The following is a 26,722-nucleotide window of genomic DNA, read 5'->3' on the forward strand; positions in this document are numbered from 1 at the left end:
TTGGAAGTGGCTAAGAGAATAGATCTTAGAAATTCTGATCACACATACACAAAACTAAGTATGTGAAGTGATGTGTGTTAACTAAAATTATTGTGGTAAACATTTCACAATATATGCATATATCATATCATTGTTATATACCTTATATTAATACAATGTTATATGTCAAATACAACTCAATAAAACTGAAAGAAATACACATGGTTAATGAAAATTTTACTGTCCAGTTTCAATCAAAGATATAAAAATGAAAACACTAAGATATAATTTATAATTTCTCCATCTCATTCAAATTTTTTTGAAGAAAATTAATGCCATCATAGTATTTTACCAAATGAATAGATCTTAATCTGCTTAATCATTCTCTCACTGGTAAAGATTTACATAATTTATAATTTTAATATAATACTGTGATGAACATCTGTATATACAAATCTATGCCCAAATGTTATATATTTCTTTAGGTTAGATTCCTAGAAGATGTGTTTTTAGGTCAAAAGGCATAAAGGAATGAATATCTTAAAGGTCTTTCACACACATTGCCACCTTGCTTCCACAACATCTAAATCAATTTTCACTTCTCTTATGTGACTATCTCATTATAGCCTCACTGGTATGGATTATTATACATTTAAAAAAATATTTGGCAATTTGACAGGTAAGAATTTATATCCTACTGTTTTAAGTTTCATATTTTTCTTGAAATTTGAACATTAAAATTTTCGATTAACCATTTGCATTTCTTCTTTGATGAAACAATCTGTTTTTATCTTTTGCCTGCTTTTATTTTAGGGTATTTCATTTTTCTTGATTTGTAAGAAATCTTTACATTAAGGAATTAATGTCATATTTATTATAAATATTTTTTGACCTTAAATTATGATTTTCATGGTTTTTTTATTCATAGAAAGAATCATTAAGTAGCCTCTTCATTGAGCTTTTGCTTTACGGGTTTTTCCACTGTGTTTGTGCAGGTCCAAATGCGGAAGTTGTCTTTCTGACTTTATCTCAAGTGACTCTGATGGAAGGGCGAAGTGAAGTATTATGGGCACAGCCACTGCTTCAGGGAAAGAGGTCGCTGACCCCAGGTGGGGGGCAGGTGCACAAGGCACTCAGGCCTGGACATTTCAATGCTGAGGGAGGGAAAGTTTCGGGAGGTGAGGACTTGGGTGTCTGAGGATACAGAGGTTTTGGACATATCAGCAAAACAGCTTCGGTGTAGGAATCTATTGAGGAAGATTCCCCAGTTGAGATAATTGAGGAGAGAAGGGGGAATCTTCCTTAGGATTTTAAATCTGAAAGAATTCCAGAGTGTATGGCCCAGCAGAGGGGAGGCAGGATTCTGAGCCTTGAGGGGCAAGTGGTAGAGAGGGGGCCCCAGGGAAGCCTTTGTGCATAGTCTGTGTCTGGCCTGGCTGTCACCAGAGCCATGGATGCGGGCTCTCAGATGTCTGACCAGCTGAAAATAAAGTGGCATTATCTTTGGACATCCTCAGGGGAGGGGTGAGTAGGAGAAAGTATTTAGAAAAATGGTATAACATTTTCATGCACTATTCATCCTTCTATCCTTTTGTGATTTTAACTTAATAACATTTTTCCCTGGCATTTAAACATGCTATATTTCTGGATTCCCTTGTTCTATGCTATTTCATGTTTACTTTTAATTTTATCACCTGTGAATAATATATACATATATGTGTATGTGTGTGTGTGTATATATATACACACAGACATATGTTTATCACTTGTATATACAAATATTCATCACTATGAAAAAGATACTTAGAGGGAGTGCAATTGGGAGAATCAGAGGAAGTACATGCACAGAGAGACATGGGGGGGGCGCAGAAAAACATAATGACCATGTGAAGAACACAGATACCAGGGGAGACATGGAGATGTTTTAGAGAAAAAAAACCATGTGGGGGCACCTGGGTGGCTCAGTTGGTTGAGCGTCTGCCTTCGGCTCAGGTCATGATCCCAGGGTCATGGGATTGAGCCCCACATCAGGCTCCCTGCTCAGCGGGGAGTCTGCTTCTCCCTGTTCCTCTGCCTCTCTCCCCAGCTTGTACTCTCTCTTTCAAATAAAGAAATAAAATCTTTAAAAAACAAACAAACAAACAAACCCCGTGACAAGGGAAGCAGAGGAAAAATGATGTATCACACAAGGAAGGCTGCAGTGACTGGAGAACAGGCTGTGGTTACAATGTGCAGCTGGATAGGTCATGGGCTAGAAAATGTGCACTGGCAGGTTTGACACAAAAGCCTCACTTCCCTTGACGTTGTCCCCTTGACATTTTTCTGTGAGTTATGGGACAAATACCTTTGGCATAAGTCTATGTAACAGCTTCAGATTGTACAGAACAATTGTGCAGAACGATAGTAGCAGAAAGACGTTCCCAGGGTCCCCCAGACTCTGCTTCTATTGTGTGCTCTGTAGCTTGTCAAGGCGGAAACCAGGTAAAAGTGCAAATGATTTAGTGTGGAAAAAAATTTCTGTGCATTCTCCATTGCAAGGGAGTGCAATACAGAATTCTTTCTCTTTGGTAGAAATGACACCTATCATTATTTCTGTATTTTTAAGGCTGCAAAATATTGTTAAACTGTAATTCTAAAAGATTCTAAAAGGAGCTGAGATACAAATGTGTTTCAGAATCTTCCTTAACCCATGACTCCGGGGAGCCATGCCTAACTCTCCAGTTGGCAATGAAATAAAACCTATTCACTTTTCCTGGACAGGATCATACATCGGGCCCAAATGCATCATTCATACTTGTTCTGCATATGGGCTATGAGCTTCAAATCAGAAAACGAAATTTAGTGGGAGGTACAATAGAAAAAACAGGATAAAAAATGATTACAGAAACAACAATTTGAAAACAAAATAGGGCCACAACACTATCTAAAATAGCACCAGGAGGAGGAGTTAAGATGGCAGAGGAGTAGGGGACCCCTTTTTCAGCCGGTCGCGAGTCGAGTTGGATAGGTACCAGACCAGCCTGAACATCCAAGGAATCAGCCTGAGATGCAGGAAGATACATCTGGATCTCTACAAATGAACATCTCCAGCGCTGAGTATTGAGGTACGAAGCGGGGAGCCATGAAACCGCGCACAGATATCGGAAGATAAACGGAAGGGGGAGGGAGCCTCCGCGTTCGGGCGCCGGGAAGCGGTAGCCACCTGCACGGGGGAGTGGGAAGACTCGGGGACCAGCACCTGCGAGAGAGCAGACTGAGACCGGAAGCCGGGGAACGCACGCGACCAGACTGAAAACCGGAGCTCCAGTGTGCTCACTGGAACCAGACCGAGACCGGGAGCTTCGGGAGAGCGTGGGGCGCAGCTGGCAGCTGGCGGTGTTAGAAACACAAAGGACAGAGATGCGCCGGCCCTGGAAGTGAGGGCTGGGACGCTGGGTGTGGGGTGCACATCCCGGGACGCTGCAGGGTTGAGCAGCACCAACAGAAACAGAGTTAAAGTGGCCAGAACATCAGTGGAGAACGGTCTGCGATCCCTCTGTTCTGAGACAGAGGCTGAGATTTGGCCGCTGCTGCTCTGACTCTCAGAAGAGGCACAGCAAACCGCCAGGGAAAGCCGCCAGAGAACAAAAGCCTGGAAAGACCGGCTCACAGTATGCCCACCCCCATCCCCTCTCTAAGGGGACACGGAGACTCTACCCAAACAGGGTTGCCTGAGTATCGGCGCAGCAGACCCCTCCCCCAGAAGGCAGGCTGAAAAGTCAAGAAGCCCACATCCCTAAGATCCCTATAAAACAAGGGCACACAGCCTGGGTCCCGGTCAATAATTTGGGCTCTGGACAACCCCGCACCCTCTCCTCATCAGAATGACGAGAAGGAGAAATCCCCCCCAGCAAAGAAAAGACAATGAGTCTGTGGCCTCTGCCACAGAACTAATGGATATGGATATAACCAAATTATCAGAAATGGAATTCAGAGTAACAATGGTCAAGATGATGTGTAGACTTGAAAAAAGTATTAACGAAAATGTTAATGAGAATATAGAATCTCTAAAGGTGGAAATGAGAGCAAATCTGGCAGAAATTAAAAATTCTATGAGCCAAGTGCAGTCAAAACTAGAGGCTCTGACGGCCAGGGTGAATGAGGCAGAACGTATCGGCGAATGGGTTAGTAGAAGAGAAAGCTAAAATAGAATCTGGACTCAAAAAAAATCCATGCTCAAGAATGTAGGTTACGGGAGATTACTGACTTAATGAAACGTTCCAATGTCAGAATCATCGGCATCCCTGAGAGGGTGGAGAAAAACAGAGGTCTAGAAGAGATATTTGAACAAATTATAGCTGAAAACTTCCCTAATCTAGCAAGGGAAACAAACATTCGTGTCCAAGAGGCAGAGAGGACCCCTCCCAAGCTCAACCACAACAAACCTACTCCACGTCACGTCATAGTGCATTTCGCAAATATTAGATCCAAGGATACAGTATTGAAAGAGGCCAGGGCAAAGAAATTTCTCACGTACCAAGGCAAAGGTATCAGAATTACGTCAGACCTGTCTACACAGACCTGGAATGAGAGAAAGGGTTGGGGGGCCATTTTTAAAGCTCTTTCAGAGAAAAACATGCAGCCAAGGATCCTTTATCCAGCAAGGCTGTCATTCAGAATTGATGGAGAAATAAAGACCTTCCAGAATCGCCAGTCATTGACCAATTTCGTAACCATGAAACTAGCTCTACAGGAGATATTAAGGGGGGTCCTATAAAAGTAAAAAAGCCCCAAGAGTGATACAGAACAGAAAGTCACAATCTATAGAAACAAAGACTTTACTGGCAACATGGCATCATTAAAATCATATCTCTCAATAATCAGTCTCAATGTAAATTGCCTAAATGCTCCCAAAAAATGCCACAGGGTTGCAGATTGGATAAAAAGACATGACCCATCCATTTGCTGTCTACAAGAGACTCATTTTGAACCTAAAGATACATTCAGACTGAAAGTAAAGGAATGGAATACCATCTTTCACGCCAATGGACCTCAAAAGAAAGCTGGGGTAGCAATTCTCATATCAGATAGATTGGATTTTAAACTAAAGACTATAGTTAGAGACACAGAAGGGCTCTATATTATTCTTAAAGGATGTATCCAACAAGTGGATATGACAATTATAAATATATATGCCCCCAACAGGGGAGCAGCAAGATACACAAGCCAACTCTTAACCAGAATAAAGAGACATATAGATAAAAATACGTTAATAGTAGGGGACCTCAACACTCCATTATCAGAAATAGACAGAGCACCCATGCAGAAAATCGACAAAGAAACAAGGGCTTTGAATGCCATACTCGATGAGTTGGACCTCATAGATATGTATAAAACCCTACACCCCAGAACCAAAGAATACTCATTCTATTCTAATGCCTATGGAACATTCTCAAGAATAGACCATGTTCTGAGACACAAAACAGGTCTCAACCGATACCAAAAGACTGAAATTATTCCCTGCATATTCTCAGACCACAATGCTCTGAAACTGGAACTCAACCACAAGGAAAAATTTGGAAGAAACTCAAACACTTGGAGACTAAGAACCATCTGGCTCAGGAATGATTCGATAAACCAGGAAATCAAAAATCAATTTAAACAATTTATGGAGACCAATGAGAATGAAAACACAACGGTCCAAAACCTATGGGATACTGCAAAGGCAGTCCTAAGGGGGAAATACATAGCCATCCAAGCCTCACTCAAAAGGACAGAAAAATCTAAAATGCAGTTTTTATATTCTCACCTCAAGAAGCTGGAACAACAACAGAGGGACTGACCTAATCCACGCACAAGGAAGCAGTTGACCAAGATTAGAGCAGAAATCAATGAATTAGAAACCAGGAGTACAATAGAGCAGATCAACAGAACTAGAAGTTGGTTCTTTGAGAGAATCAATAAAATTGACAGACCACTGGCAAGACTTATCCAAAAGAATAGAGAAAGGACCCAAATTAAGAAAATTATGAATGAAAAAGGAGAGGTCACAACCAACACCAATGAAATTGGAAGGATTATTAGAAACTTTTATCAACAGCTTTATGCCAATAAATTAAGCAATCTGGAAGAGATGGAGGCCTTCCTGGAAACCTATAAACTACCAAGACTGAAACAGGAAGAAATTGATTTTTTTAAACAGGCCAGTTAATTATGAAGAGATTGAATCAGTGATAAACAACCTTCCAAAAAACAAAACTCCAGGCCCGGATGGTTTTCCTGGGGAATTCTACCAAACATTCAAAGAAGAAATAATACCTATTCTCCTAAAGCTATTTCAAAAAATAGAAACAGAAGGAAAGCTACCAAACTCATTCTATGAGGCCAATATTACCTTGGTCCCCAAACCAGGCAAAGACCCCATCAAAAAGGAGAATTACAGACCGATTTCCCTAATGAATATGGACGCCAAAATCCTCAACAAGATCCTGGCTAATAGAATTCAACAGTACATTAAAAGGATTATCTATCATGACCAAGTGGGATTCATCCCTGGGATGCAAGGGTGGTTCAACATTCGCAAATCTATCAGCATCTTAGATTTTATCCAGAAGGAAAAATTCAAAAATCATATGATTCTCTCAATAGATGCAGAAAAAGCATTTGACAAAATACAGCATCCTTTCCTGATTAAAACCCTTCAGAGTGTAGGGATAGAGGGTACATTCCTCAAGCTCATAAAAGCCATCTATGAAAAGCCTACAGCAAATATTATTCTCAATAGGGAAAAGCTGGAAGCCTTTCCCTTAAGATCAGGGACACGACAAGGATGCCCACTCTCGCCTCTATTATTCAACATAGTACTAGAAGTCCTTGCAACAGCAATCAGACAACAAAAAGGGATAAAAGGTATCCAAATCAGCAAAGAAGAAGTCAAAATGTCTCTCTTCGCAGATGACATAATACTCTATATGGAAAACCCAAAAGAATCCACTCCCGAACTACTAGAAGTTATAGAGCAATTCAGTAATGTGGCGGGATACAAAATCAATGCTCAGAAATCAGTTGCATTTCTATACACGAATAATGAGAATGAAGAAAGAGAAATTAGGGAATCCATTCCATTTACAATAGCACCAAAAACCATACGTTACCTTGGAATTAACTTAACCAGAGACGTAAAGGACCTATATTCTAGAAACTACAAATCACTCTTGAAAGACATTGAAGAAGACATAAAAAGATGGAAAAATATTCCATGCTCATGGATTGGAAGAATTAACATAGTTAAAATGTCCATGCTACCCAGAGCAATCTACACTTTCAATGCTATCCCGATCAAAATACTGATGACATTTTTCAAAGAACTGGAACAAACAGTCCTTAAATTTGTATGGAACCAGAAAAGTCCCAGAATCGCCAAGGAACTGTTGAAAAGGAAAAACAAAGCTGGGGGCATCACAATGCCGGATTTCGAAATGTACTACAAAGCTGTGATCACAAAGACAGCATGGTACTGGCACAAAAACAGACACATAGACCAATGGAACAGAACAGAGAACCCAGAAATGGACCCTCGGCTCTTTGGGCAACTAATCTTTGATAAAGCAGAAAAAAACATCCAGTGGAAAAAAGACAGTCTCTTCAATAAGTGGTGCTGGGAAAATTGGACAGCTACATGCAAAAGAATGAAACTTGACCACTCTCTCACACCATACACAAAGATAAACTCCAAATGGATGAAAGACCTCGATGTGAGACAGGAATCCATCAAAATCCTAGAGGAGAACATAGGCAGCAACCTCTATGACATCGGCCAAAGCAACCTTTTTCATGATACATCTCCAAAGCAAGAGAAACAAAAGATAAAATGAACTTGTGGGACTTCATCAAGATAAAAAGCTTCTGCTCAGCCAAGGAAACAGTTAAAAAAACTAAGAGGTAGCCCACGGAATGGGAGAATATATTTGCAAATGATGCTACAGATAAAAGACTGGTATCCAAGATCTACAAAGAACTTTTCAAACTCGATACGTGAGAAACAAATAAGCAAATCATAAAATGGGCAGAAGATATGAACAGACACTTTTCCAATGATGACATACAAATGGCTAACAGACACATGAAAAAATGTTCAAAATCATTAGCCATCAGGGAAATTCAAATCAAAACCACACTGAGATACCACCTTACGCCAGTTAGAATGGCAAAAATTGACAAGGCAAGAAACAACAATTGCTGGAGAGGATGTGGAGAAAGGGGATCCTTCCTACATTGTTGGTGGGAATGCACGTTGGTACAGCCACTCTGGAAAACAGTGTGGAGGTCCCTTAAAAAGTTAAAAATTGAGGTACCCTATTACCCAGCCATTGCACTACTGGGTATTTACCCCAAAGATACAGACGTAGTGAAGAGAAGGGCCATATGCACCCCAATGTTCATAGCAGCAATGTCCACAATAGCTAAATCGTGGAAGGAACCGAGATGCCCTTCAACAGATGACTGGATTAAGAAGTTGTGGTCCATATATACAATGGAATATTACTCAGCTATCAGAAAGAACGAGTTCTCAACATTTGCTGCAACATGGACGGCACTGGAGGAGATAATGCTAAGTGAAATAAGTCAAGCAGAGAAAGACAACTATCATATGATTTCTCTCATCTATGGAACATAAGAACTAGGAAGATCGGTAGGGGAAGAAAGGGATAAAGAAAGGGGGGGTAATCAGAAGGGGGAATGAAGCATGAGAGACTATGGACTCTGAGAAACAAACTGAGGGCTTCAGGGCGGGGTGGGGGAATGGGATAGACTGGTGATGGGTAGTATGCAGGGCACGTATTTTACATGGTGCACTGGGTGTTATACGCAACTAATGAATCATCAAACTTTACATCAGAAACCAGGGATGTACTGTATGGTGACTAACATAATATAATAAAAAAAATTAAAATAAAAAAAATAAAATAGCACCAAATTACATCAAATACCTAAAAATAAACCTAATGAGAGACACAGAAGTCCTTTCCACTGAAAACTACAAAACAAGGCTGGGAGAAATTAAAGACCAAGATAAGGTGAGGGTATTCTATGCTCATGGACTAGAAGACCCAGTGTTATGAAGATGGTAGTTTCCATCAAATTAATTTACAGATTTAATGCAAATCAATCAAAACCCCAGCAGGTGTGTGTGTGTGTGTGAGAAAGTTGATGATTCTAAAATTTATGTGGAAGTAAAAAGAACCTATAATAGCCAAGATACTCTTGAAAAAGCAAGCAGAACAACACAACTTATGACACAGGGAAGTATGCAGTGACAGGAGAAACAAGCTGTTGAAGGATTCTGCCTTCCAGATTTCAAGATTTATTACAAAGCTACAGTAGTTAATATGCGTGGTAGTGGAGTGCAGTAGACAAATGTGCCCATGGAACAGAATGGAGTGTCCAGAATTAGACCACACAGATATGGCCACTAAATGATAGTGGGGAAAGGTTGGTCTTTTCAATAAATGGTGCTGGAGCACAAGTGGATATCCATATTAGAAAAAATGAAATTTGATCCTCATTTTGTGGGTTTTTTAAAAAATCCATGTAAAAGCATATAAGTATGTATGTATGTATGTGTTTGTTATTGAAGTATAGTTGATATACAATATTAGTTTCAGGTGTAGAGCATAGTGATTCTACAATTAAATACATTACAAAATGCTCACCATGATAAATGTAGTTACCATCTGTCACCATACAAAGTCATTATAATATTACTGACTACATTCCCTATGCTGTACTTTTCATCCCCTTGACTTCTTTAATAACTGTAAGTTTTTACCTCTTCAACCCTTTCCTCATGTTGTGGCTTTAATTTGTACTTTTCTGATAATTAATGATGTTGAGTACATTTTCATATGCTTATTGGCCATTTGGATATATTTTTTATATACACAAAATTAATTCAAAATGGACCTTAGATCTAAATAAGAAAGCAAAGCAAAATTTACAGAAGAAAACCTAGGAGAATACGAATACATATCTTGCTGATCTCGGACAGCCAAAGATTTGTGAGACAGGACATAAGAAGCACAAACTATGAAAGAAAAAGTTAATCAATTGGACTTCATTCAAATTAACTCCAATTATTCAGAATAAAAGATATTTGTAAAGATGGTTGCAATACATCTATCAAAGGACTTGTATTCAGAACACATAAAGAACTGCAAATGAAAACAAAGATAAACTATTAAAAATGAGCAAATGACATAAAGGAGCATATCTCTTTATCTGGCTACTTTTATTTTAAGGAAAAAAAATTTTTTTTTTTTAGAGCAGTTTTAAGTTCAGTCTAGCTACTTTTTAAGAACAGTCTTACTACTCACAGAGACCATCAAAACTGATGACAGGTCAAACAGTCTCCTGCACAGGTCTCTGTTCTCTTGAGAAAGACAATCTGATATGAGATTTGATGTTAAAATCTCATGTCATTTAGACTCCTCCACAATCCCAGAGTGGCAGTTTATCATCTACTGACACTATATACATTCCTATCAGAGGTGTTTTAGTACTCCTTGTAGATCTGTATCCTCCAGAATAAACTCTGAAGAGAACGGAGGAAATCTTCAGCGAAGGGCAAGGATGGGACTTCACAGTGCTAAAGACGTCCCTCACTTGCCTGTCTCTCCTCTGGGATACTTTGTCTCACTTTCCATGCAGCGATGACAGCCCTGACGGTAGGTGGGATTCCTACCTATATATCTACTTACCACATAGTAGATGATAACTCAAATACTGGATTATACATCAACCTTCCTCACCTGACTGATGGCTTCTTAAAGAGCTATGTTTAATTCATCTTCATAACCCTAGAATCTAGCACATTACAGGGCAAATAGTAGGTTCTCAGAATGTTTCTGAAGGAACTGACGACAGAACAACCTGAAGAGATGCAGAAGAAGTTGAAAGATCTCTATGGGAAGCTCAGAGGGGGACAGCAACTCACCTTGGGTACAGCCTGGGGCTCAAGGAGCCCACCCAATGTGTTACAGAGTGGTTCTATACTCTCATAGAATACTTTTTTTCTTCTCACATAATTTTATTTTTTTATTTTTATTTATTTATTTTTAAGATTTTATTTATTTTGACAGAGACAGCCAGTGAGAGAGGGAACACAGCAGGGGAGTGGGAGAGGAAGAAGCGGGCTCCCAGTGGAGGAGCCCGATGTGGGATTTGATCCCGGAATGCCGGGATCACACCCTGAGCCGAAGGCAGACACTTAATGACTGCACTACCCAGGCGCCCCGCTCACATAATTTTAAATTACATAATTTTCAAATTACAGAGAAATACCAAAGAAGTTCACTCAGAGTCCAAAACAGATTTGTTGTCTTTGACTTTTGCCATGAATGCTTACTCAAGATCTCTGTACAAAATAGACCCATGTGGATATCTTGTTCTTTATAAACCAAAGATAAACCTTCTGATTTGCCAGTGGTAGGACATAGCATCTGAGGCTTTAATTTCCCCTTCCATTGGACAATCAATTGTGTGTCCACCCGTTTCCCCTATGAATGTATGTTCAAGGTGGTTGGATGAAATAAGTCAGCTATGGAGTAAAATTTGTCTCAGTTTACAACTAATTAGCTCATAGATGAAATATCTAACTTTGGTACTGGCTTCATAGGCACCATATTTTAATGAACTGAATTCAATTAAAGAAAATGAAAATTAAAGAAGGATTAATTTCAAAGCTATGAAATTATATTGCATAATTGTTGATACATTAGAAACTACCAAAGAGTATAAAGATTTGGATCTGGATTTCTTACCTCTCTGATGACTTCCTCTAAGATTTCAGCATGTTTCTCATATGGCTGTTCAAAGTTCATATCCTTTGCCATTTTCACTGTCTCTTCTATCATAGAAAGAACCTCTGGGTGCTCTGCAGTTACTTCTTCTATTGAGTCTTCTAACGCATCTAAAGTAAGATAACCTAATGCCATTAATAATTTTAGTAGACAATGCTACTTGCAATAGAACATGATTATTAATACTTGATCCAAGAAACTACTATCTTTGTGTTACTGCAGTACATGCTCCAAGAAGGGGGAAATAGACTGGGGAAGAAATGTCAAGTCAGGAAACAAGAAACATCAGAGCAGTAATGAGTTGACTACAAAACCACGAAAAAGTCTTCTACTTCAAAAACAGCAAAGTGATTTAAAAGACAAATGACCCAGTGTGGAAAAAAATATGAAAAATAAGTAACTAATACAGAAAGTTTTTATAGAAACATATTAACTGATAGAACGATTTAGAAAAATGAGCAAAAGACAAAAATGGTCACCTCAGAAGAAAAGTATAAATGGTTAACAAATATTAAAATACTAAATTTCAGAAATAATCAAATAAAAATTGCTGTTATATATATTTTTTAAAGATTTTATTTATTTATTTGACAGAGAGAGAGACAGCCAGCGAGAGAGGGAACACAGGCAGGGGGAGTGGGAGAGGAAGAAGCAGGCTCCCAGCAGAGGAGCCCGATGTGGGGCTCGATCCCAGAATGCTGGGATCATGCCCTGAGCCAAAGGCAGACGCTTAATGACTGAGCCACCCAGGCAACCTTGAAGTTATATTTTAAAAGAGAATATACCAAGGAAACAATAACACATATTTTGTATATTACTGAGGGGAACATAACTTGGAATAACTGTAATGCAAAGCAATTTGACTCTGTTTATAACTTCATACTCATTAAACTAGTGATTACACCTATGTCAACAGGCAGACAATGAAAAAATTCATTAAAACATTATTTGTAGTAGTGAAAAAAAATCTGAAAAATAAGTTTACAACATAAAGAACTACTTAAAACTATTACCTATAAACAGGGAAATAGTGCAGTAATTTAAAACGAGGATTAAAATATTTCCTAATGAAGTAATATAATTAAATGTTGTATTACAAATAAAAAAGGTAAAAATAGTTTACATTGTATGCTCTCAATTATGTTAATATATGAATGGAAAAATTTTATAAGGGTAAATAGCACTACATGGTAACATTTCACAGCTCAAACTCTAGGTTTGTGATGTTCTGATTCCAGTACATCAAAGTAGACAGATTTAAAGAAAGAATTTACTGGAGCGCCTGGGTGGCGCAGTTGTTAAGCGTCTGCCTTCAGCTCAGGGCATGATCCCAGTGTTCTGGGATCGAGCCCCACATCAGGCTCCTCCATTGGGAGCCTGCTTCTTCCTCTCCCACTCCCCCTGCTTGTGTTCCTTCTCTCACTGGCTGTCTCTCTGTGTCAAATAAATAAATAAAATCTTTAAAAAAAAAATAAAGAATTTACTATCCTATTAGTTTTTTTCTTCATTCTAGTAAATCTATTTCTGTTCTATAGCTGTTCGATTTAAATCTGTAAGAGAAAAGCAAACTATTTTCAACCTAAGTGTCCAATTTGGGGGATAATTTTAAGTTTCAATATAAACATGATAAAATATGAAATAAATGGAAATAAAATCCGTAAGCATGACATGAGCCATTCATTTTGTTACCATCTTTACCAGTTTTAGAGGCTTGGTCATTGAGGACATTTTCTGAACTCTTTTTGTCTTCATTGTCTTCTAAAAAGCCATCTCTTCGGGATTCATGAGTGAACACTGCATGAAAGAGTAATATGCTTTATCAGCTAATCTGTTCAGATTAGGAAAGATTTGGCCAACAACATCAGCAATATATTTTTTTACCATCTTCATCAAATGAAAACCGCGACTCTTCTAAGCTCTTATAGGCATCAGATGGGGACTTGGCATATTCTTTCCTTCCAAATTCTCCTTCAAGTACTCTTGAAGTTGACTGTGCTAAAAGACAGTAATGGGCTGTGTTAGCAAAATATGGTTGGGGTGGGGAGACAGGGATAGTGATTAAAGCTTCTGGTTTCAAGACAGACAGACTTGAATGTGAGTTCTGACTCAGGCAGTGTGGCTTTGGCAAATCATTTGATCTCTCTGTTTCAATTCTACTGGGCAAAATGAGGATGATCTAGCCAAAAGCACTGCTGTAAGGATTAAATGAGATTAAACAGACTCAAACACTGAGAAAATGCTCAGCGCACAGGAAGCCTAATGCATGTTAGCTGCCATCTTCTGTATTACAGAATTTTTTATGTTAAAAAACCTCAATAATCTCCACTGACAAATTTTTCTTAAAAGTATATTGGGAGTGAAATCAGCAAAACTAGCAAATTAGTGGAGGCAGCATGAAAATTCCAATAAAAAAAATTTTAAGGGAAGAGTGAAGGGGGGGTAAACAGAAGGGGGAATGAACCATGAAAGACTATGGACTCTGGGAAACAAACTGAGGGCTTCACTGGGATAGGCCGGTGATGGGTATTAAGCAGGGCACATATTGCATGGTGTACTGGGTGTTATACGCAAATAATGAATCATGGAACATTACATCAAAAACTAAGGATATACTGTATGGTGACTAATATAATGATAAAAAATTATTATAAAAAAAAGAAAGAATAAATTTTCATTTCTTAAAAAAAATTTTAAGAACCCTGCTGTCAGATTTATTCTAAACCTGAATTCTAAATTATGGAATTTGAGAAAGAAAAAGAGACTTTTAAGTTTGCAGGGTATGAGAGATATCATCTATTTCTATATTCTGATGGGAGAAAGCAATTTGTGGAAAGGTCTAAAATCTATGATTTCTTGCCATAATTTGATGTGAAAGGATATCGCCACAGACACCAAGAAGCATCATCAATTACTGTTCTTCTTCCTAGAGGCCAGCTAGTTCCTTCTTGATCCAGGTTTTAGTTAAATGTCCTCTTTTCGGAGAGGTCTTTCCTTGCTCATCCTAACACTCCAGCACTCCTGCCCCAGTCACTGCCTGACCCAGTACTGTGTTATATTTTTTCTATCCGTTCACTTGTTCCCACCCCCCCTCCATTAAAATGTAACAACCACAAAGACAGGAGTTTCACGTGTCTTGCTCACCTCTGTAGCCCAGTGCCTAGAATCATGTCTAACACAGAGTACTAGGTTGAATGAATTAATGAATTTATTTTGTCCTGCCTTAAATAAGTTGAATAAAAAGCCATCTTAATAGTCTTTGCCAATATTTCTCAAGCTTTGGTTTGTGAATTGTCCATGAGTTTTTAATAAACTTTTGGTTTTCATTTTGAAGATAATATACTAAAAACAAATTCATTCTGGATCACCTGGAGGATCGTTTGGACGCCATGTAATTTTTTAATTATTATGTTCAATTAATCAATATATAGTACATCATTAATTTTTGAGGTAGTATTCAACAATTCATTAGTTACGTATGATTCATTAGTTGTGTATAACACCCAGTGCTCATCACCACACGTGCCCTCCTTAATACCCACCACTGGTTATCCCATCCCTCCACCCCCCCTCCCTTCTGTAACTCTCAGTTTGTTTCCCGGAGACCATGGTTTGTCTCCCTCTCTGATTTCTTCCCATTCAGTTTTCCCTCCCTTCCCCTGTGGTCCTCCACGTTATTCCTAATTTTTTAAAAAAGATTTTATTTATTTGAGAGAGAGCGGGAGTGCACACGAGTGGGAGGAGCAGAGGCAGTGGGAGAAGCAAACTCCCCCCTGAGCAGGGAGCCAGGAGGCAGGGCTCAATCCCAGGAGCCCAAGATCATGATCTAACCAAAGGCAGACACTTAACCAACTGAGCCACCCAGACACCCCAAGGATGGCATGTAATTTTAATGTTGATCTTTTTGCTGTTGTTTTTGTAATCCTTTGGGCACCATGTTGGACTCTTTTACTTGTTTATACGCTGCTGAGAAAGAAGAGACAGATTTATTAGGCAAATAACCTGTTCTTACCTAGCAAAAGCTCAACACTGCCATGTAGGAAGAGATAATTTCCTTGCTATTTAAATAGTTTCAAGCACAGAAAATGATAGAAGCTTCCCAATTTGTATAAAAAGTTTTCCTCATCTGTAAAGAGTTGTGTTAATTGATCACTAAGGCTTCTTCCGATTTCATTGCCTTATGACCGTTCTAAACTTGAAATTAATATTCCCCAACTAGAAAAAACTAATTACAATTGGGGCTGACACACGTTGACATCACAAAACAGCGGCAGCAGCAGCAGCAACAATGTAAACTCCACAAGAATCAGGTGGAGTGCTGTTGTCACAATTGGTGTCAAGAAAGGTGTAAATTCTATTCAGTCTCTGCCCAAGCAAGCAAATACACAAAAACAAATCCAAATTTGGAAGCTCTTTCTGATTCTTTTCCTTAGAGGTCTAGGACTGAAATCTTTTCTCTATCTAAGAGTCAGGTTGATGTATATTCACGTCTTCAATTATTAAGAGGCTGCACCGTACAAGGTGTCAGGGATACCAGGGCGGGCAAAGCAAGTCCCAGCTCTTGGGCAGCCAGACTGAATTGCTGACCTCTACTTGGAACACACACGTGACAGAGATGGTTCACCTTGTCTTTTAACCTGTAGTTTTACGAAGAGCTGCTCTCTCACAGCTTTAATCGCTGCTTCAGTGGCCTCTGCTATCGTATCTCTCACTAACGTTTCAAGGGCTTTATCAAAACGCGGTTGAACAAGCTTGGCGTAGTCAATGACCTGCGAAGAATATTTGAGAAAACCAACAGAAGCACATATCACTATGAATATTAAACACATCATTCAACTATATCTATTTCTATATCTATACTTATCTACCTCGAACATTTTAAAGCCACTTGAGGTATGTTATTTTCAGAATTCAATGATTTTTTTTTTTTTTACTGTGGCAAATATTTTGGTTTTATGGGTGATAATCTTACACACATCAGTACACTGTATGTATTTTACAAACCCAAAAGTTGCACATGAGATGTGATGACCATGGACGTGCTTTTTTAAAAATTTTTTTAAATTAACATACAATGTATTATTTGTTTCAGAGGTACAGGTCTGTGATTCAGCAGTCTTACACAATACACAGTGCTCACCACAACCATACCCTCCCCAACGTCCATCACTCAGCCACCCCATCCCTCCTACCCCCTTCCCCTCCAGCAACCCTCAGTTTGTTTCCTGAGATTAAGAGTCTCTTATGGTTTGTCTCTCTCAATGATTTTTGAGTACATGCTTTCATAGAAATTCAGTCATACTTTTCATGTAGTATGATATACTTAGATATGTACCATGCAATATATACTCAAGTTACACGTATTTTTTTAAATTACTTTTGCATGTATAACTTACATATAATAAAAGGCATCCATTTTAAGTATACAGTTTGATGAGGTTTGACAAATATATACACATAAGAACAACTACAATCAAGATATAGAACATTTATATCACCCTGAAAAGTTCCATCATGCTTCTTTATAGTTAGTTCCTGGCCCCTGGCTACCACTTTGTTTTTTGTCACTATATATTAGTTTTGTCTTTTCTAGAATTTCATATAAATGGAATCATACAATATATAATCTTTTTCAAGCTTTCTCCCCTTAGCACAATGTTTTTGAGATTCACCAGTGCAACTGTATATATCAATAATCTGTTCCTTTTTATTATTGAATAGTATCACTGTGTGACTATTTCACATTTGCTGTTGTTGTTATTGTTTTTTAATTCATTCATCTTTGATGGGCATTTGGGCTTTTCCAATTTGGGGCTGTGATAAGTAAACTAGTAATGAACATTTCGAGGTAGTCTCTTTGTGGACATAGGTTTTTATTTCTCTTGGACAAATGTCTAGGAGTGGAACTACTGGGTCATATAGTAAGTGTATATTTAATTTTATAATAAGCCGCTAAACTGTGTCTAAAGTGGTTGAACTATTTTGCATTCCTACCAGCAATTATGGAAATTGCAGGTACTCTACATCCTCACCAACACTTGGTTTTGTGAATCTTTTAAATTTTAGCCATTCTAGTGGGTGTGAAGAAGTATCTCATTGTAGTTTAAATTCACATTCCCCTAATCACAAATAAATATGAGCTTCTTTTATGTGCTATTGGTCATTCACTTACCTTCTGTTTTAATTGTATGTTCAACTTTTGCCCATTTAAAAAACTAGATTAGAATTCTATATATATTCTGAATATAAGTCCATTGTAAGGTAGGTAATATACTTCATGCAAATATTAAGATCTTAGAAGTAGATTTCTATATGCCTTTTAAGTTTAAATAATATTTCCATACTTCTAGATTCCATTTTGCTTTTTCTTCAATATGCTTGTTTTACTTTATTCCATGCCAAACAATATACATCTACACCATCATTTTTTTAATGGATGCACAGTATTGTATTAGATGAGCATATTATACCTTATTTAGCTAAAATGCTAATAATATATACTTACTTACACATGTTTTTGTTATTATAAACTGGGCTATGATAAACACAGTTATGTATATATCTTTAATAGTTTCTTTCGGAAAAATTTATTTAAAAAAATCTACAAAGGATATGTATGGACTTTAGGCTCTTAACGTATTTCTAATTGTCATCCCTAATGGTTATACTCTCACCAGTAGTGTATGAAAATGTACCTCTCCCCATCCTAGCCACACATCAATATTGGGTGTTAATAGTGATCTTTCAACTCCAACAGTGAGATTGACATGGCATCTCTCTGGTTTTTTGGCACCTCTCTTGTTATCAGGGAGGTGATAACCCTTTTCTCCCGATTAATGGCTATTCTGTTGTATCTATTATTTTGTGAATTGCATATTTGTTATTTTTTTCCATTGGGGCTTCATCTGCGTGTTGATTCATAAGAGCTCTTTAATTTTAAAATTATAATTCCTTTGTCTGACACATATTGTAATGTAATGTGAAATGGCAAACCACAGAGTGGTAGGAAATATTCATAATGCTTATTATCAAAAAAGAACTTGTATATAGATAACATAAGGAATTCCTACCAATTACATGCAAAAGATATTTCAAATGGGCAATAGACTTGAACAAATAGTTTAAAAAGAGAATACCTGAATGACCATTAAACAAAAGAAAAAATGTTTAACCTTATTATTTTCAGGGAAATGCAAATTAAAACCATTGTGAGATACACCTACTAGAATGACTTAAAAAGACTGACTATAATGATAGCTGGCAGGAATGTGGAATAACAGAACTCTCACACACTCCTGAGAGAGTTGTAAATTGATAGAATTAATTTGGAAAACAGTTTGGCATTATCTACACAAGTTGAATGTATGCATACTCCATGTCCCAGGAATTTTACTGCTAGATATATCTCCAGAATATATTAAGACATCATGTGCGCCCCATGAAACATGTACAAGAATGTTTATAGCAACATTATTCATAATACCCAAGCTGGAATCAACCTAAGTTTTATTAACACCCAAATGGATAAATAAATTATAGTATAATTAAATCAAGAGAATATACTAAAAAAATGCATGAACTGCAGCTATATGCAGTAAAATGTATTAATAACATGCATAAATATCACAATCATAATGTGAAGTGAAAAAAGCCAGGCACAAAGAACATAAATTGTTTAAATCTAGAAAGTTAAGAAAATACGCAAAACTGGGGTGCCTGGGTGGCTCAGTCGTTAAGCGTCTGCCTTTGGCTCAGGGCGTGATCCCAGTGTCCTGGTATTGAGCCCTACATCAGGCTCCCTGCTCTGCTGGGAGCCTGCTTCTTCCTCTCCCACTCCCCCTGCTTGTGTTCCGTCTCTCTCTGGCTGTCTCTCTCTTTGTCAAATAAATAAATAAAATCTTAAAAAAAAAAAAAAGAAAATATGCAAAACTAACCTATGATATTTAGATGTACACTCACGTGGTAAAACCACAAAGAAAAGAACAGAGTGAATGCCATAGGAAGTTAGGAAGTTCAGGGCAGCAGTTACCCTGGAAGTGGTAAGAGGACTGGATTGGAGTAAGGAGGAATAAGAGGAAGAGGAGTAAGTGGAAGGAGTAAGAAGACTGATATTGGGAAGAGACGTGAGGGGGCTTCCAGGGTGGTGGCCATTATTTGACATGGGTGGTGGTTATATGGGGATTTGTTTTGTGATAATTCACTGAGCTTCACTTTCGTGTTTGTCATATTTCACAATAAAAAGTTAAAAACAAATAGAAAATGTTACCCCTGCGTTCAAAGGAATAGCACTTGGAATCAGTTCACACCCCTTCCCAGGGCTGCACTGCTCTGATTATGCCTTCCGCCCCCGTCATCTTAGGCCTTCCCCCCCTTTGCTCTCAGCACACGGTCCTTTGCAGAATTCCACTTCATTCCAGTCCCTCATGAAATCCCTGGGCTCTGTCTTCCAAGAATATCCCCAATCTGCCTGCTTCTCACCACTTCTACTGCTATCACTCTGGTCTGAACTAAAAACAATTTCTCTTCACTTTACTCAGGGTGGAGAACAAGGTCCATGAGGAGAGAGGCCAAGGAATTGACAGGCCAGGGTGTCTGTCACCAAAGAGGGGCATCTTTGCAGATACTAAGAATGATGGCAGGAATGACTGTGTGGGGAGAGGGACAGAGAGCTAGGAGGACTGGGACCCAGGAAACAGGAGATGAGTGCAACCAAGACAGGTCATGGGTGGCACAGTCTGCGTGACGTAACGGCCAAGTCTGGGGGCTGTTGTAGAGCAGGGACAGGCTGTAGTCTCGGCAGCCACAACAAGGAGCCAGGAGGCCTTCCCCACTCCGAGTGTAGTGGGACAATTACCCAACTAACAGTGTAAAATTAAGAAAACAGAGTACAAATCCTGTGAATCCAAAAGTCCTACAAATTACAATCAAGTACAGACAGGTTGTTAGCTAGCTGGATAAGTAGTTACCTTTCCTTTGTAGTTTTCTGCAAGCAAATTGCAAAGTGTTGTTTTCCCTGAAGACTGAGGCCCAAATACGAACACTTTAAATGGTGGTGCCGGCATAGGTGGGAGAAGATAGGGACGTGGGTTCAATAAAAATGTTTTTAATGCTTCTTCTGATGACAGACAGTATATTTTACCTAGAAAACTTAAAATATGCCATGATCATAAACAACTGAAAAGAGGTATGGGCAGGTTTTAGAATTAAGTTTTGAAAATCTTACTTACCTCACAGAAAAATCTGGTAATCCTGGGTAAATGTTACCTTCTTTTAAAGTCACAGGGCACATACGTCCCCATCTGCTTCTCTGCCATCTATATCTCGGTGCAATAAGTTTATAAGATGCAAGAGTATGGAACAGCTCATCCTGTCAGTAACAAATACGACACTAAAAATGTGGGCATGGTTTTGCTAAAATTAACAGTATTAAGTATGTCCTTTCTTATTTGATAATGCCTTACTGTTTAAGAGATAATTTGGAAAGCAAATTTTCGTTTTTTTCTTAATTGCAACCATCCTGGGGCACCCGGGTGGCTCAGTCGGTTAAGCATCTGCCTTCGGCTCAGGTCATGATCCCAGGGTCCTGGGATCGAGCCCCACACAGGGCTCCCGCTCAGTGGGGAGGTTGATTCTCCCTCTCCCACTCCCCCTGTTTGTGCTCTCTCTCTCTTTCTCTCTCTGTCCAAATAAATAAATAAAATCTTTAAAAAATGTTGCAACCATTCTGTACTTGTCTAAAATTTGATAAGACAAATAGTCTTCCATTTCTGTTATAAGGCCTTGTTTTAAATCTTATCAAGCATTTTCTATTATAAGGTAGAATGAACATAAGGTAGACAGAGTGTTTTTATTATCTTTTTTAAATTATCTGATTTGGAAAAATTCTTATTGAAAAGGTTTAGGGTACCTGGGTGGCTCAGTGAGTTAAGCATCTGAGTCTTGATTTTGAGGTCATGATCTCAGAGTCATGAAATGGAGCCCTGCGTTTGGCTCCATGCTGGGCATGGAGCCTGCTTAAGATTCTCTCTCTACTTCTTCCTTTGCCCCCCCCCCCAACTTGAGTACACATGTACACTCTCTCTCTCTAAAAAAAAAAAAAAGAAAGAAAAAAGAAAAAAGAAAAGGTTTGAAAATGTACTGGATTTTTAGTCAATTTAACTAAGTTTTTAAATAGTACAGTGTCATATACAGATAGCTTTTTTTTTTTTTGCATTTACTTAGCTTGTTCTTAAAATATAAAGTCTCCCTCAGCGATCCTCTGTTGGTGACCTCCAGAGAAGTTAAGAACCACTTCTAGGGACTGCAGATTGCTGAGCAGGGGCCAAAAGAACTGGGGAGAGAGAGTATGGTGGGCAACTGCAGGGGGAAACGGTCCAGGTTGGCTCTCTGCAACCTTCAGATGTAGATTTCACATGTATCTGCCAGCTCCAGAGCTGACTGTGGAGGACAGATGAGAATGGGAGCTATGGACTTGTCTGGACCACTGTTGCATCAGAGAGCAAAGAGGCATGCACGCCCCAGGGATGCTGCATGAATGTCTGAAACTGAAGGCTAAAAGAAGTAGCTAAATGTTAAGGAAACTGTCGATACTTAGGGGAGTTCCATGAGATAGAGCAGCTCATCAATGGGCCACATTGGGCTACCACCCTTCTCCATGGAGTCTACAATGAACTAAGGATTGAAATGTATCTAGTTAAGTCAGGAGGCAGTCACTCTTTCCTTATCATCCTTATTTCTTGTCCAAACTTGGGAAAAGTGTTTGACTAGTAGACAGCGGGCGTTCTTTCAAAGGAAACGTGTTTAAATGGCAGACCATGCTCCTCTCTCAACCTCAAACCCCTGAGGCCACATGTCTAGCAGGTGCTGAGGGGTGAAGAGAAAATGAGCTTTCCAATGAGTGTGATATTACAGTCTAAAAATGCTCAGGATGCCTCTGGTTAAGCAAGGCAGACTGAACACATGTATTTGTATTTGCTGTTTTCCTAAAATTTCACAGAAATGACAGCAGAGAAGTGCAAAAAGAATGAATTCACAAGAACACAGGATGGGAGGGGACAACAGAGGAGGTGACAGCTGACCAGCATGGCTACACATTTTCATCATCTAGAAAGAAGATGGATGGCGGAAATGGACTTAAATTGGCGAAAAGTGAGGGCTCAGGGTTTCTGGTGGCAGGGATGAATGTAGGATGGGCTGGGGACGAGAAATGAGTTGATTCACTTAGCAAAATCCTAGAGGGATTTAGGGTCTCTTGACATCAGGTACCTCTGAAGGGATGACAGAGAGCAAAAGACAGAGGGATTGGTTGAAAATCTTTAAAGGGAGGTGCTAAGGGCCAGAGCTACTCCCCATTTCACTCAGTAAGCCAACTTTTCCTCAATCCTTCCACCACTTCTTCTTTCATCAGAAGACTGGAGGCTTAACTTCCGGAGAGACTGAGAGACTGATCCAGAGGATCTTGTGAGAGGGATCTTGGACACAGTCAGGCAGGAGAAAGCTGGCAGCTAGAGCCACTACACTCAAGCTCTCCTTCCAGTTGAGCCTCTTGCTGAAGAACTTCTGGACCGTTCCATGATCCAGTAACTAAATAGTTAATGCCAGCAGCTTGGCAACACAGCTCTGTTGTAGTTGGGTGAAAGTCCCTGCACTCCATCAGCTAAGTCACCAGGCCCAGTACAAAATGGAAATTCAGGGCTATTGTTCTAAAGTTACTAAGAATTTCATTAAACAAATTATGGAGATCTTCTAAGGATGGGGTCCTGAGCATGACTGTATGGGTTGCTAACCCATGAAGCTTGCCTTGCCCTGCAATACAGCTCTTGGATATTCCGAGTATTACCATTGGTTTTGGGAACTTCAAAAGCATCATCTCATATAATCCTTATAATAACAATATGTGGTAGGGGTTATCATTCCTTTTTTAAAAAGATTTTATTTATTTATTTGTCAGAGAGAGAGAGACAGAGACAGAGACAGAGAGAGAGACAGAGCACAAGCAGGGGGAGTGGCAGGCAGAGGGAGAAGCAGGCTCCCCGCTGAGCAAGAGACCAATGTGGGACTTAATCCCACGGACCCTGGGATCATGACCTGAGCCGAAGGCAGACACTCAACCCACTGAGCCACCCAGGTGTCCCTATCATCCCTTTTTTAATGACTAAAGGGTAGGGTTAAGCAAAGTCTCAGATCTGGTAGGATTTAGATCTGGAATTCAAATCTAGATCTGTCTGATTTGAAAATCAATGCTGTTACCATCTACTGTGCTGGGTGCCAGCCTGACACTGTCCTTCCTCCCACCACATCCCCCAATCCCACCCACACATCCCCCTCCTCTCTAACAGTTCATCAGATATCACAGGTCTCACACTCTTTACCAGGGAGTTCGAGTTCACACTGAGGTCTTCGTGTCTCTCTCACCCCTTTAAACCAGTGGTTCCCATCCCTGGTTGCACAGCAGACTCTGCAAGGAGGTTTTTGGGTTTTGTTTTTTGAATTGTGGGAAAGTATATAATAATATGAAATGTACCATTTTAACTATCTTCAAGTGTACAATTCAGTAGCATGAAGTACATTCACAATGTTGTGACCATCACCACTATCCATTTCCAGAACTTTTTCATTAACCCAAACAGAAGTTCTGCACCCATTAAACAATAACTCCCCATTCCACCCTTCCTCATATAAGTAAATCATATTTGTCTTTTTGTGTCTGGCTTGCACCACTTGGCATGTTTCCAAGTTCCATCCATGCTTTAGCATGTATCAGAATTTCATTCCTTTTTAAGGCAGAATAACATGCCAGTGTGTGTGTGTGTGTGTGCACATGCGTGTGCAGGTGTATGTATGTATGTACATGTATATATATCACTGTTATCCATTCATCCTTTGATGGACATTTGGGTTGATTTTGCCTTGTGACTATTGTGAATAAATCGGCTACAAACATGGGCTTACAAGTATCTGTTTGAGTCCCTGCTTTCAGTTTGTTTGGGTATATACCTAGGAGTGGAATTGCTAGGTCGTATGGTAAGTCTCTGTTTAACGTGTTGAGGAACCACCAAACTGTTTCACCAAATGTTTACGTCATTTGACATCCCCATCAACAATGCACAAACATTCTAATTTCCCTCCATCCTTGACAACACTTATTTTCTGTTTTTTGGATTATAGCCATCCTAATGGGCATAAAGTAGTTTCGATTGTAGTTTAGATTTGCATTTCCCTAATAACTAGTTATGTTAAATATCTTTTCATGTGTTTATTAGCCATTTGTAAATCTTTGGAGAAATGTCTATTTAGTTCTTTGTGCATTTTTGAATTGGGTCGTTTTATTATTGTTGAGTTGTAGGAGCTCTTTATATGTTCTAGATATTAATCCCTCATCAGATATGATTCACAAATATCCTCTCCCATTCTGTGGGCTATCTTTTCACTGTTGATAGTGTCCTTTGATGAACAAATATTTTCATTTTCATGAAGTCCAATTCATCTATTTTTTTCTTTTATTGCCTGTACCTTTGATATGACTTTGATATCCTGTTTTGTTTTAATTAATGCCAGAGTCCTATTCCAGATTCTGCTTTAACTGGTCTAGGCATTAATATATTTGAAGAGCTTCCTAGATGATACTACTGGGCTTTCAGGGCTAGGAGTCACTGCTTTAAACATTCCCATTACCCTGGTTTTCTAAAAATCACCTACCTTTACCTAAAGGGCATCCATCCAAAGTTCTTCGAAATACAGGAACGTCTAATCAACCTTGTCAGTTAGGCTCCCTCAGTGTCCCGAACTTTATTTATTTTTAAAAAATATTTTATTTATTTATGAAAGAGAGAGAGAGAGAAAGCACAAGTGTGGGAGGGGGGCGGGGGGGGCAGAGGGAGAGGGAAAAGCAGGCTTCCCACTGAGCAGGGAGCCCAATGTGGGGTTCGATCCCAGAACCTGTAAATCACGACTCAAGCAGAAGGCAGAGGCTTAACTGACTGAGCCACCCAGGTGCTCCTCAATGTCCAAACTTTAAAGTAGGGGTTCTTAAACTTTAAGTAGTTATAGGAATCCTCTATGGATCTTATAAATATATAATTCTGGGTCTCACCTCTAGACATTCCAGTTCAATCAATCTGGAATCTGAGCCTAAGGAATCTGTATTTGTAGGAAGCTTCCTGGGTGATTCTTTTGGAGATGATCTGAGCTTTCAGGGAGAAATACTGCTCAAAGGATATGAATAATGACCCCGGTATACACAGTATACACAAGCATAACTTCTACCCTTTCATGAAAAACAGGGCAGGCATCTTTAGTCATATATCTTATGAACTATAACCTTAGGCCTATGCATACAATAATACATATATTTTTTAAGTAGGTTCCATGCCCTGTGTGGGGCTTGAACTCACAACCCTGAGATCGAGAGTCACATGCTCTACCAACTGAACCAACAGGCACCCCACATACAATAATTTCTAAGGACAAACTTTCTATCTGGGAAATTCCCCCAGGTTTTATGGATACTTTAAATTTTTCCTTTGATGATGACCAGGGAGAGGAGGCTTGGCACACAGACTCTCTGATCAGGCCCACCGTTCTTCCTCTTCAGCGCTAGATAACTGAAGTCCCAGTACAGATTGTGGCTGTGCTTTAGATGTAGGGATGACACAGTACAGCATCACAAAGTAACTGCTTCCTTCAAAGATTGTTTTATTTGAATTATGATATCTATTGATGATTCTAGTATCTGTTTTGTTTTTGTTTTTTTTAAAGTTTTTATTTATTTATTTTGACAGAGAGAGAGACAGCCAGTGAGAGAGGGAACACAAGCAGGGGGAGTGGGAGAGGAAGAAGCAAGCTCCCAGCGGAGGAGCCCGATGTGGGGCTTGATGCCAGAATGCTGGGATCATGCCCTGAGCTGAAGG

General features: G+C 39.1%; 1 protein-coding gene across 1 annotated transcript in view; it reads right to left on the reverse strand.

Moving 5' to 3' along the window:
• Positions 1–26,722, reverse strand: part of AK9 (adenylate kinase 9) — a 119,301-nt gene that overhangs the window by 60,312 nt on the left and 32,267 nt on the right. The window contains exons 11-16 of the mRNA XM_087865377.1: positions 21,041–21,180; positions 20,780–20,960; positions 16,438–16,582; positions 13,698–13,811; positions 13,515–13,610; positions 11,778–11,926 (exon numbers count right to left, since the gene is read on the reverse strand). Coding sequence (XP_087721503.1) covers positions 11,778–11,926; positions 13,515–13,610; positions 13,698–13,811; positions 16,438–16,582; positions 20,780–20,960; positions 21,041–21,180 — 825 coding nt within the window. The remainder of the gene's footprint in view (positions 1–11,777; positions 11,927–13,514; positions 13,611–13,697; positions 13,812–16,437; positions 16,583–20,779; positions 20,961–21,040; positions 21,181–26,722) is intronic.

This window comes from Ursus americanus, chromosome 11 (assembly GCF_024610735.1).
Source record: "Ursus americanus isolate L20-20 chromosome 11, mUrsAme1.1.p, whole genome shotgun sequence".
In the NCBI taxonomy this organism is placed as follows: domain Eukaryota; kingdom Metazoa; phylum Chordata; class Mammalia; order Carnivora; family Ursidae; genus Ursus; species Ursus americanus.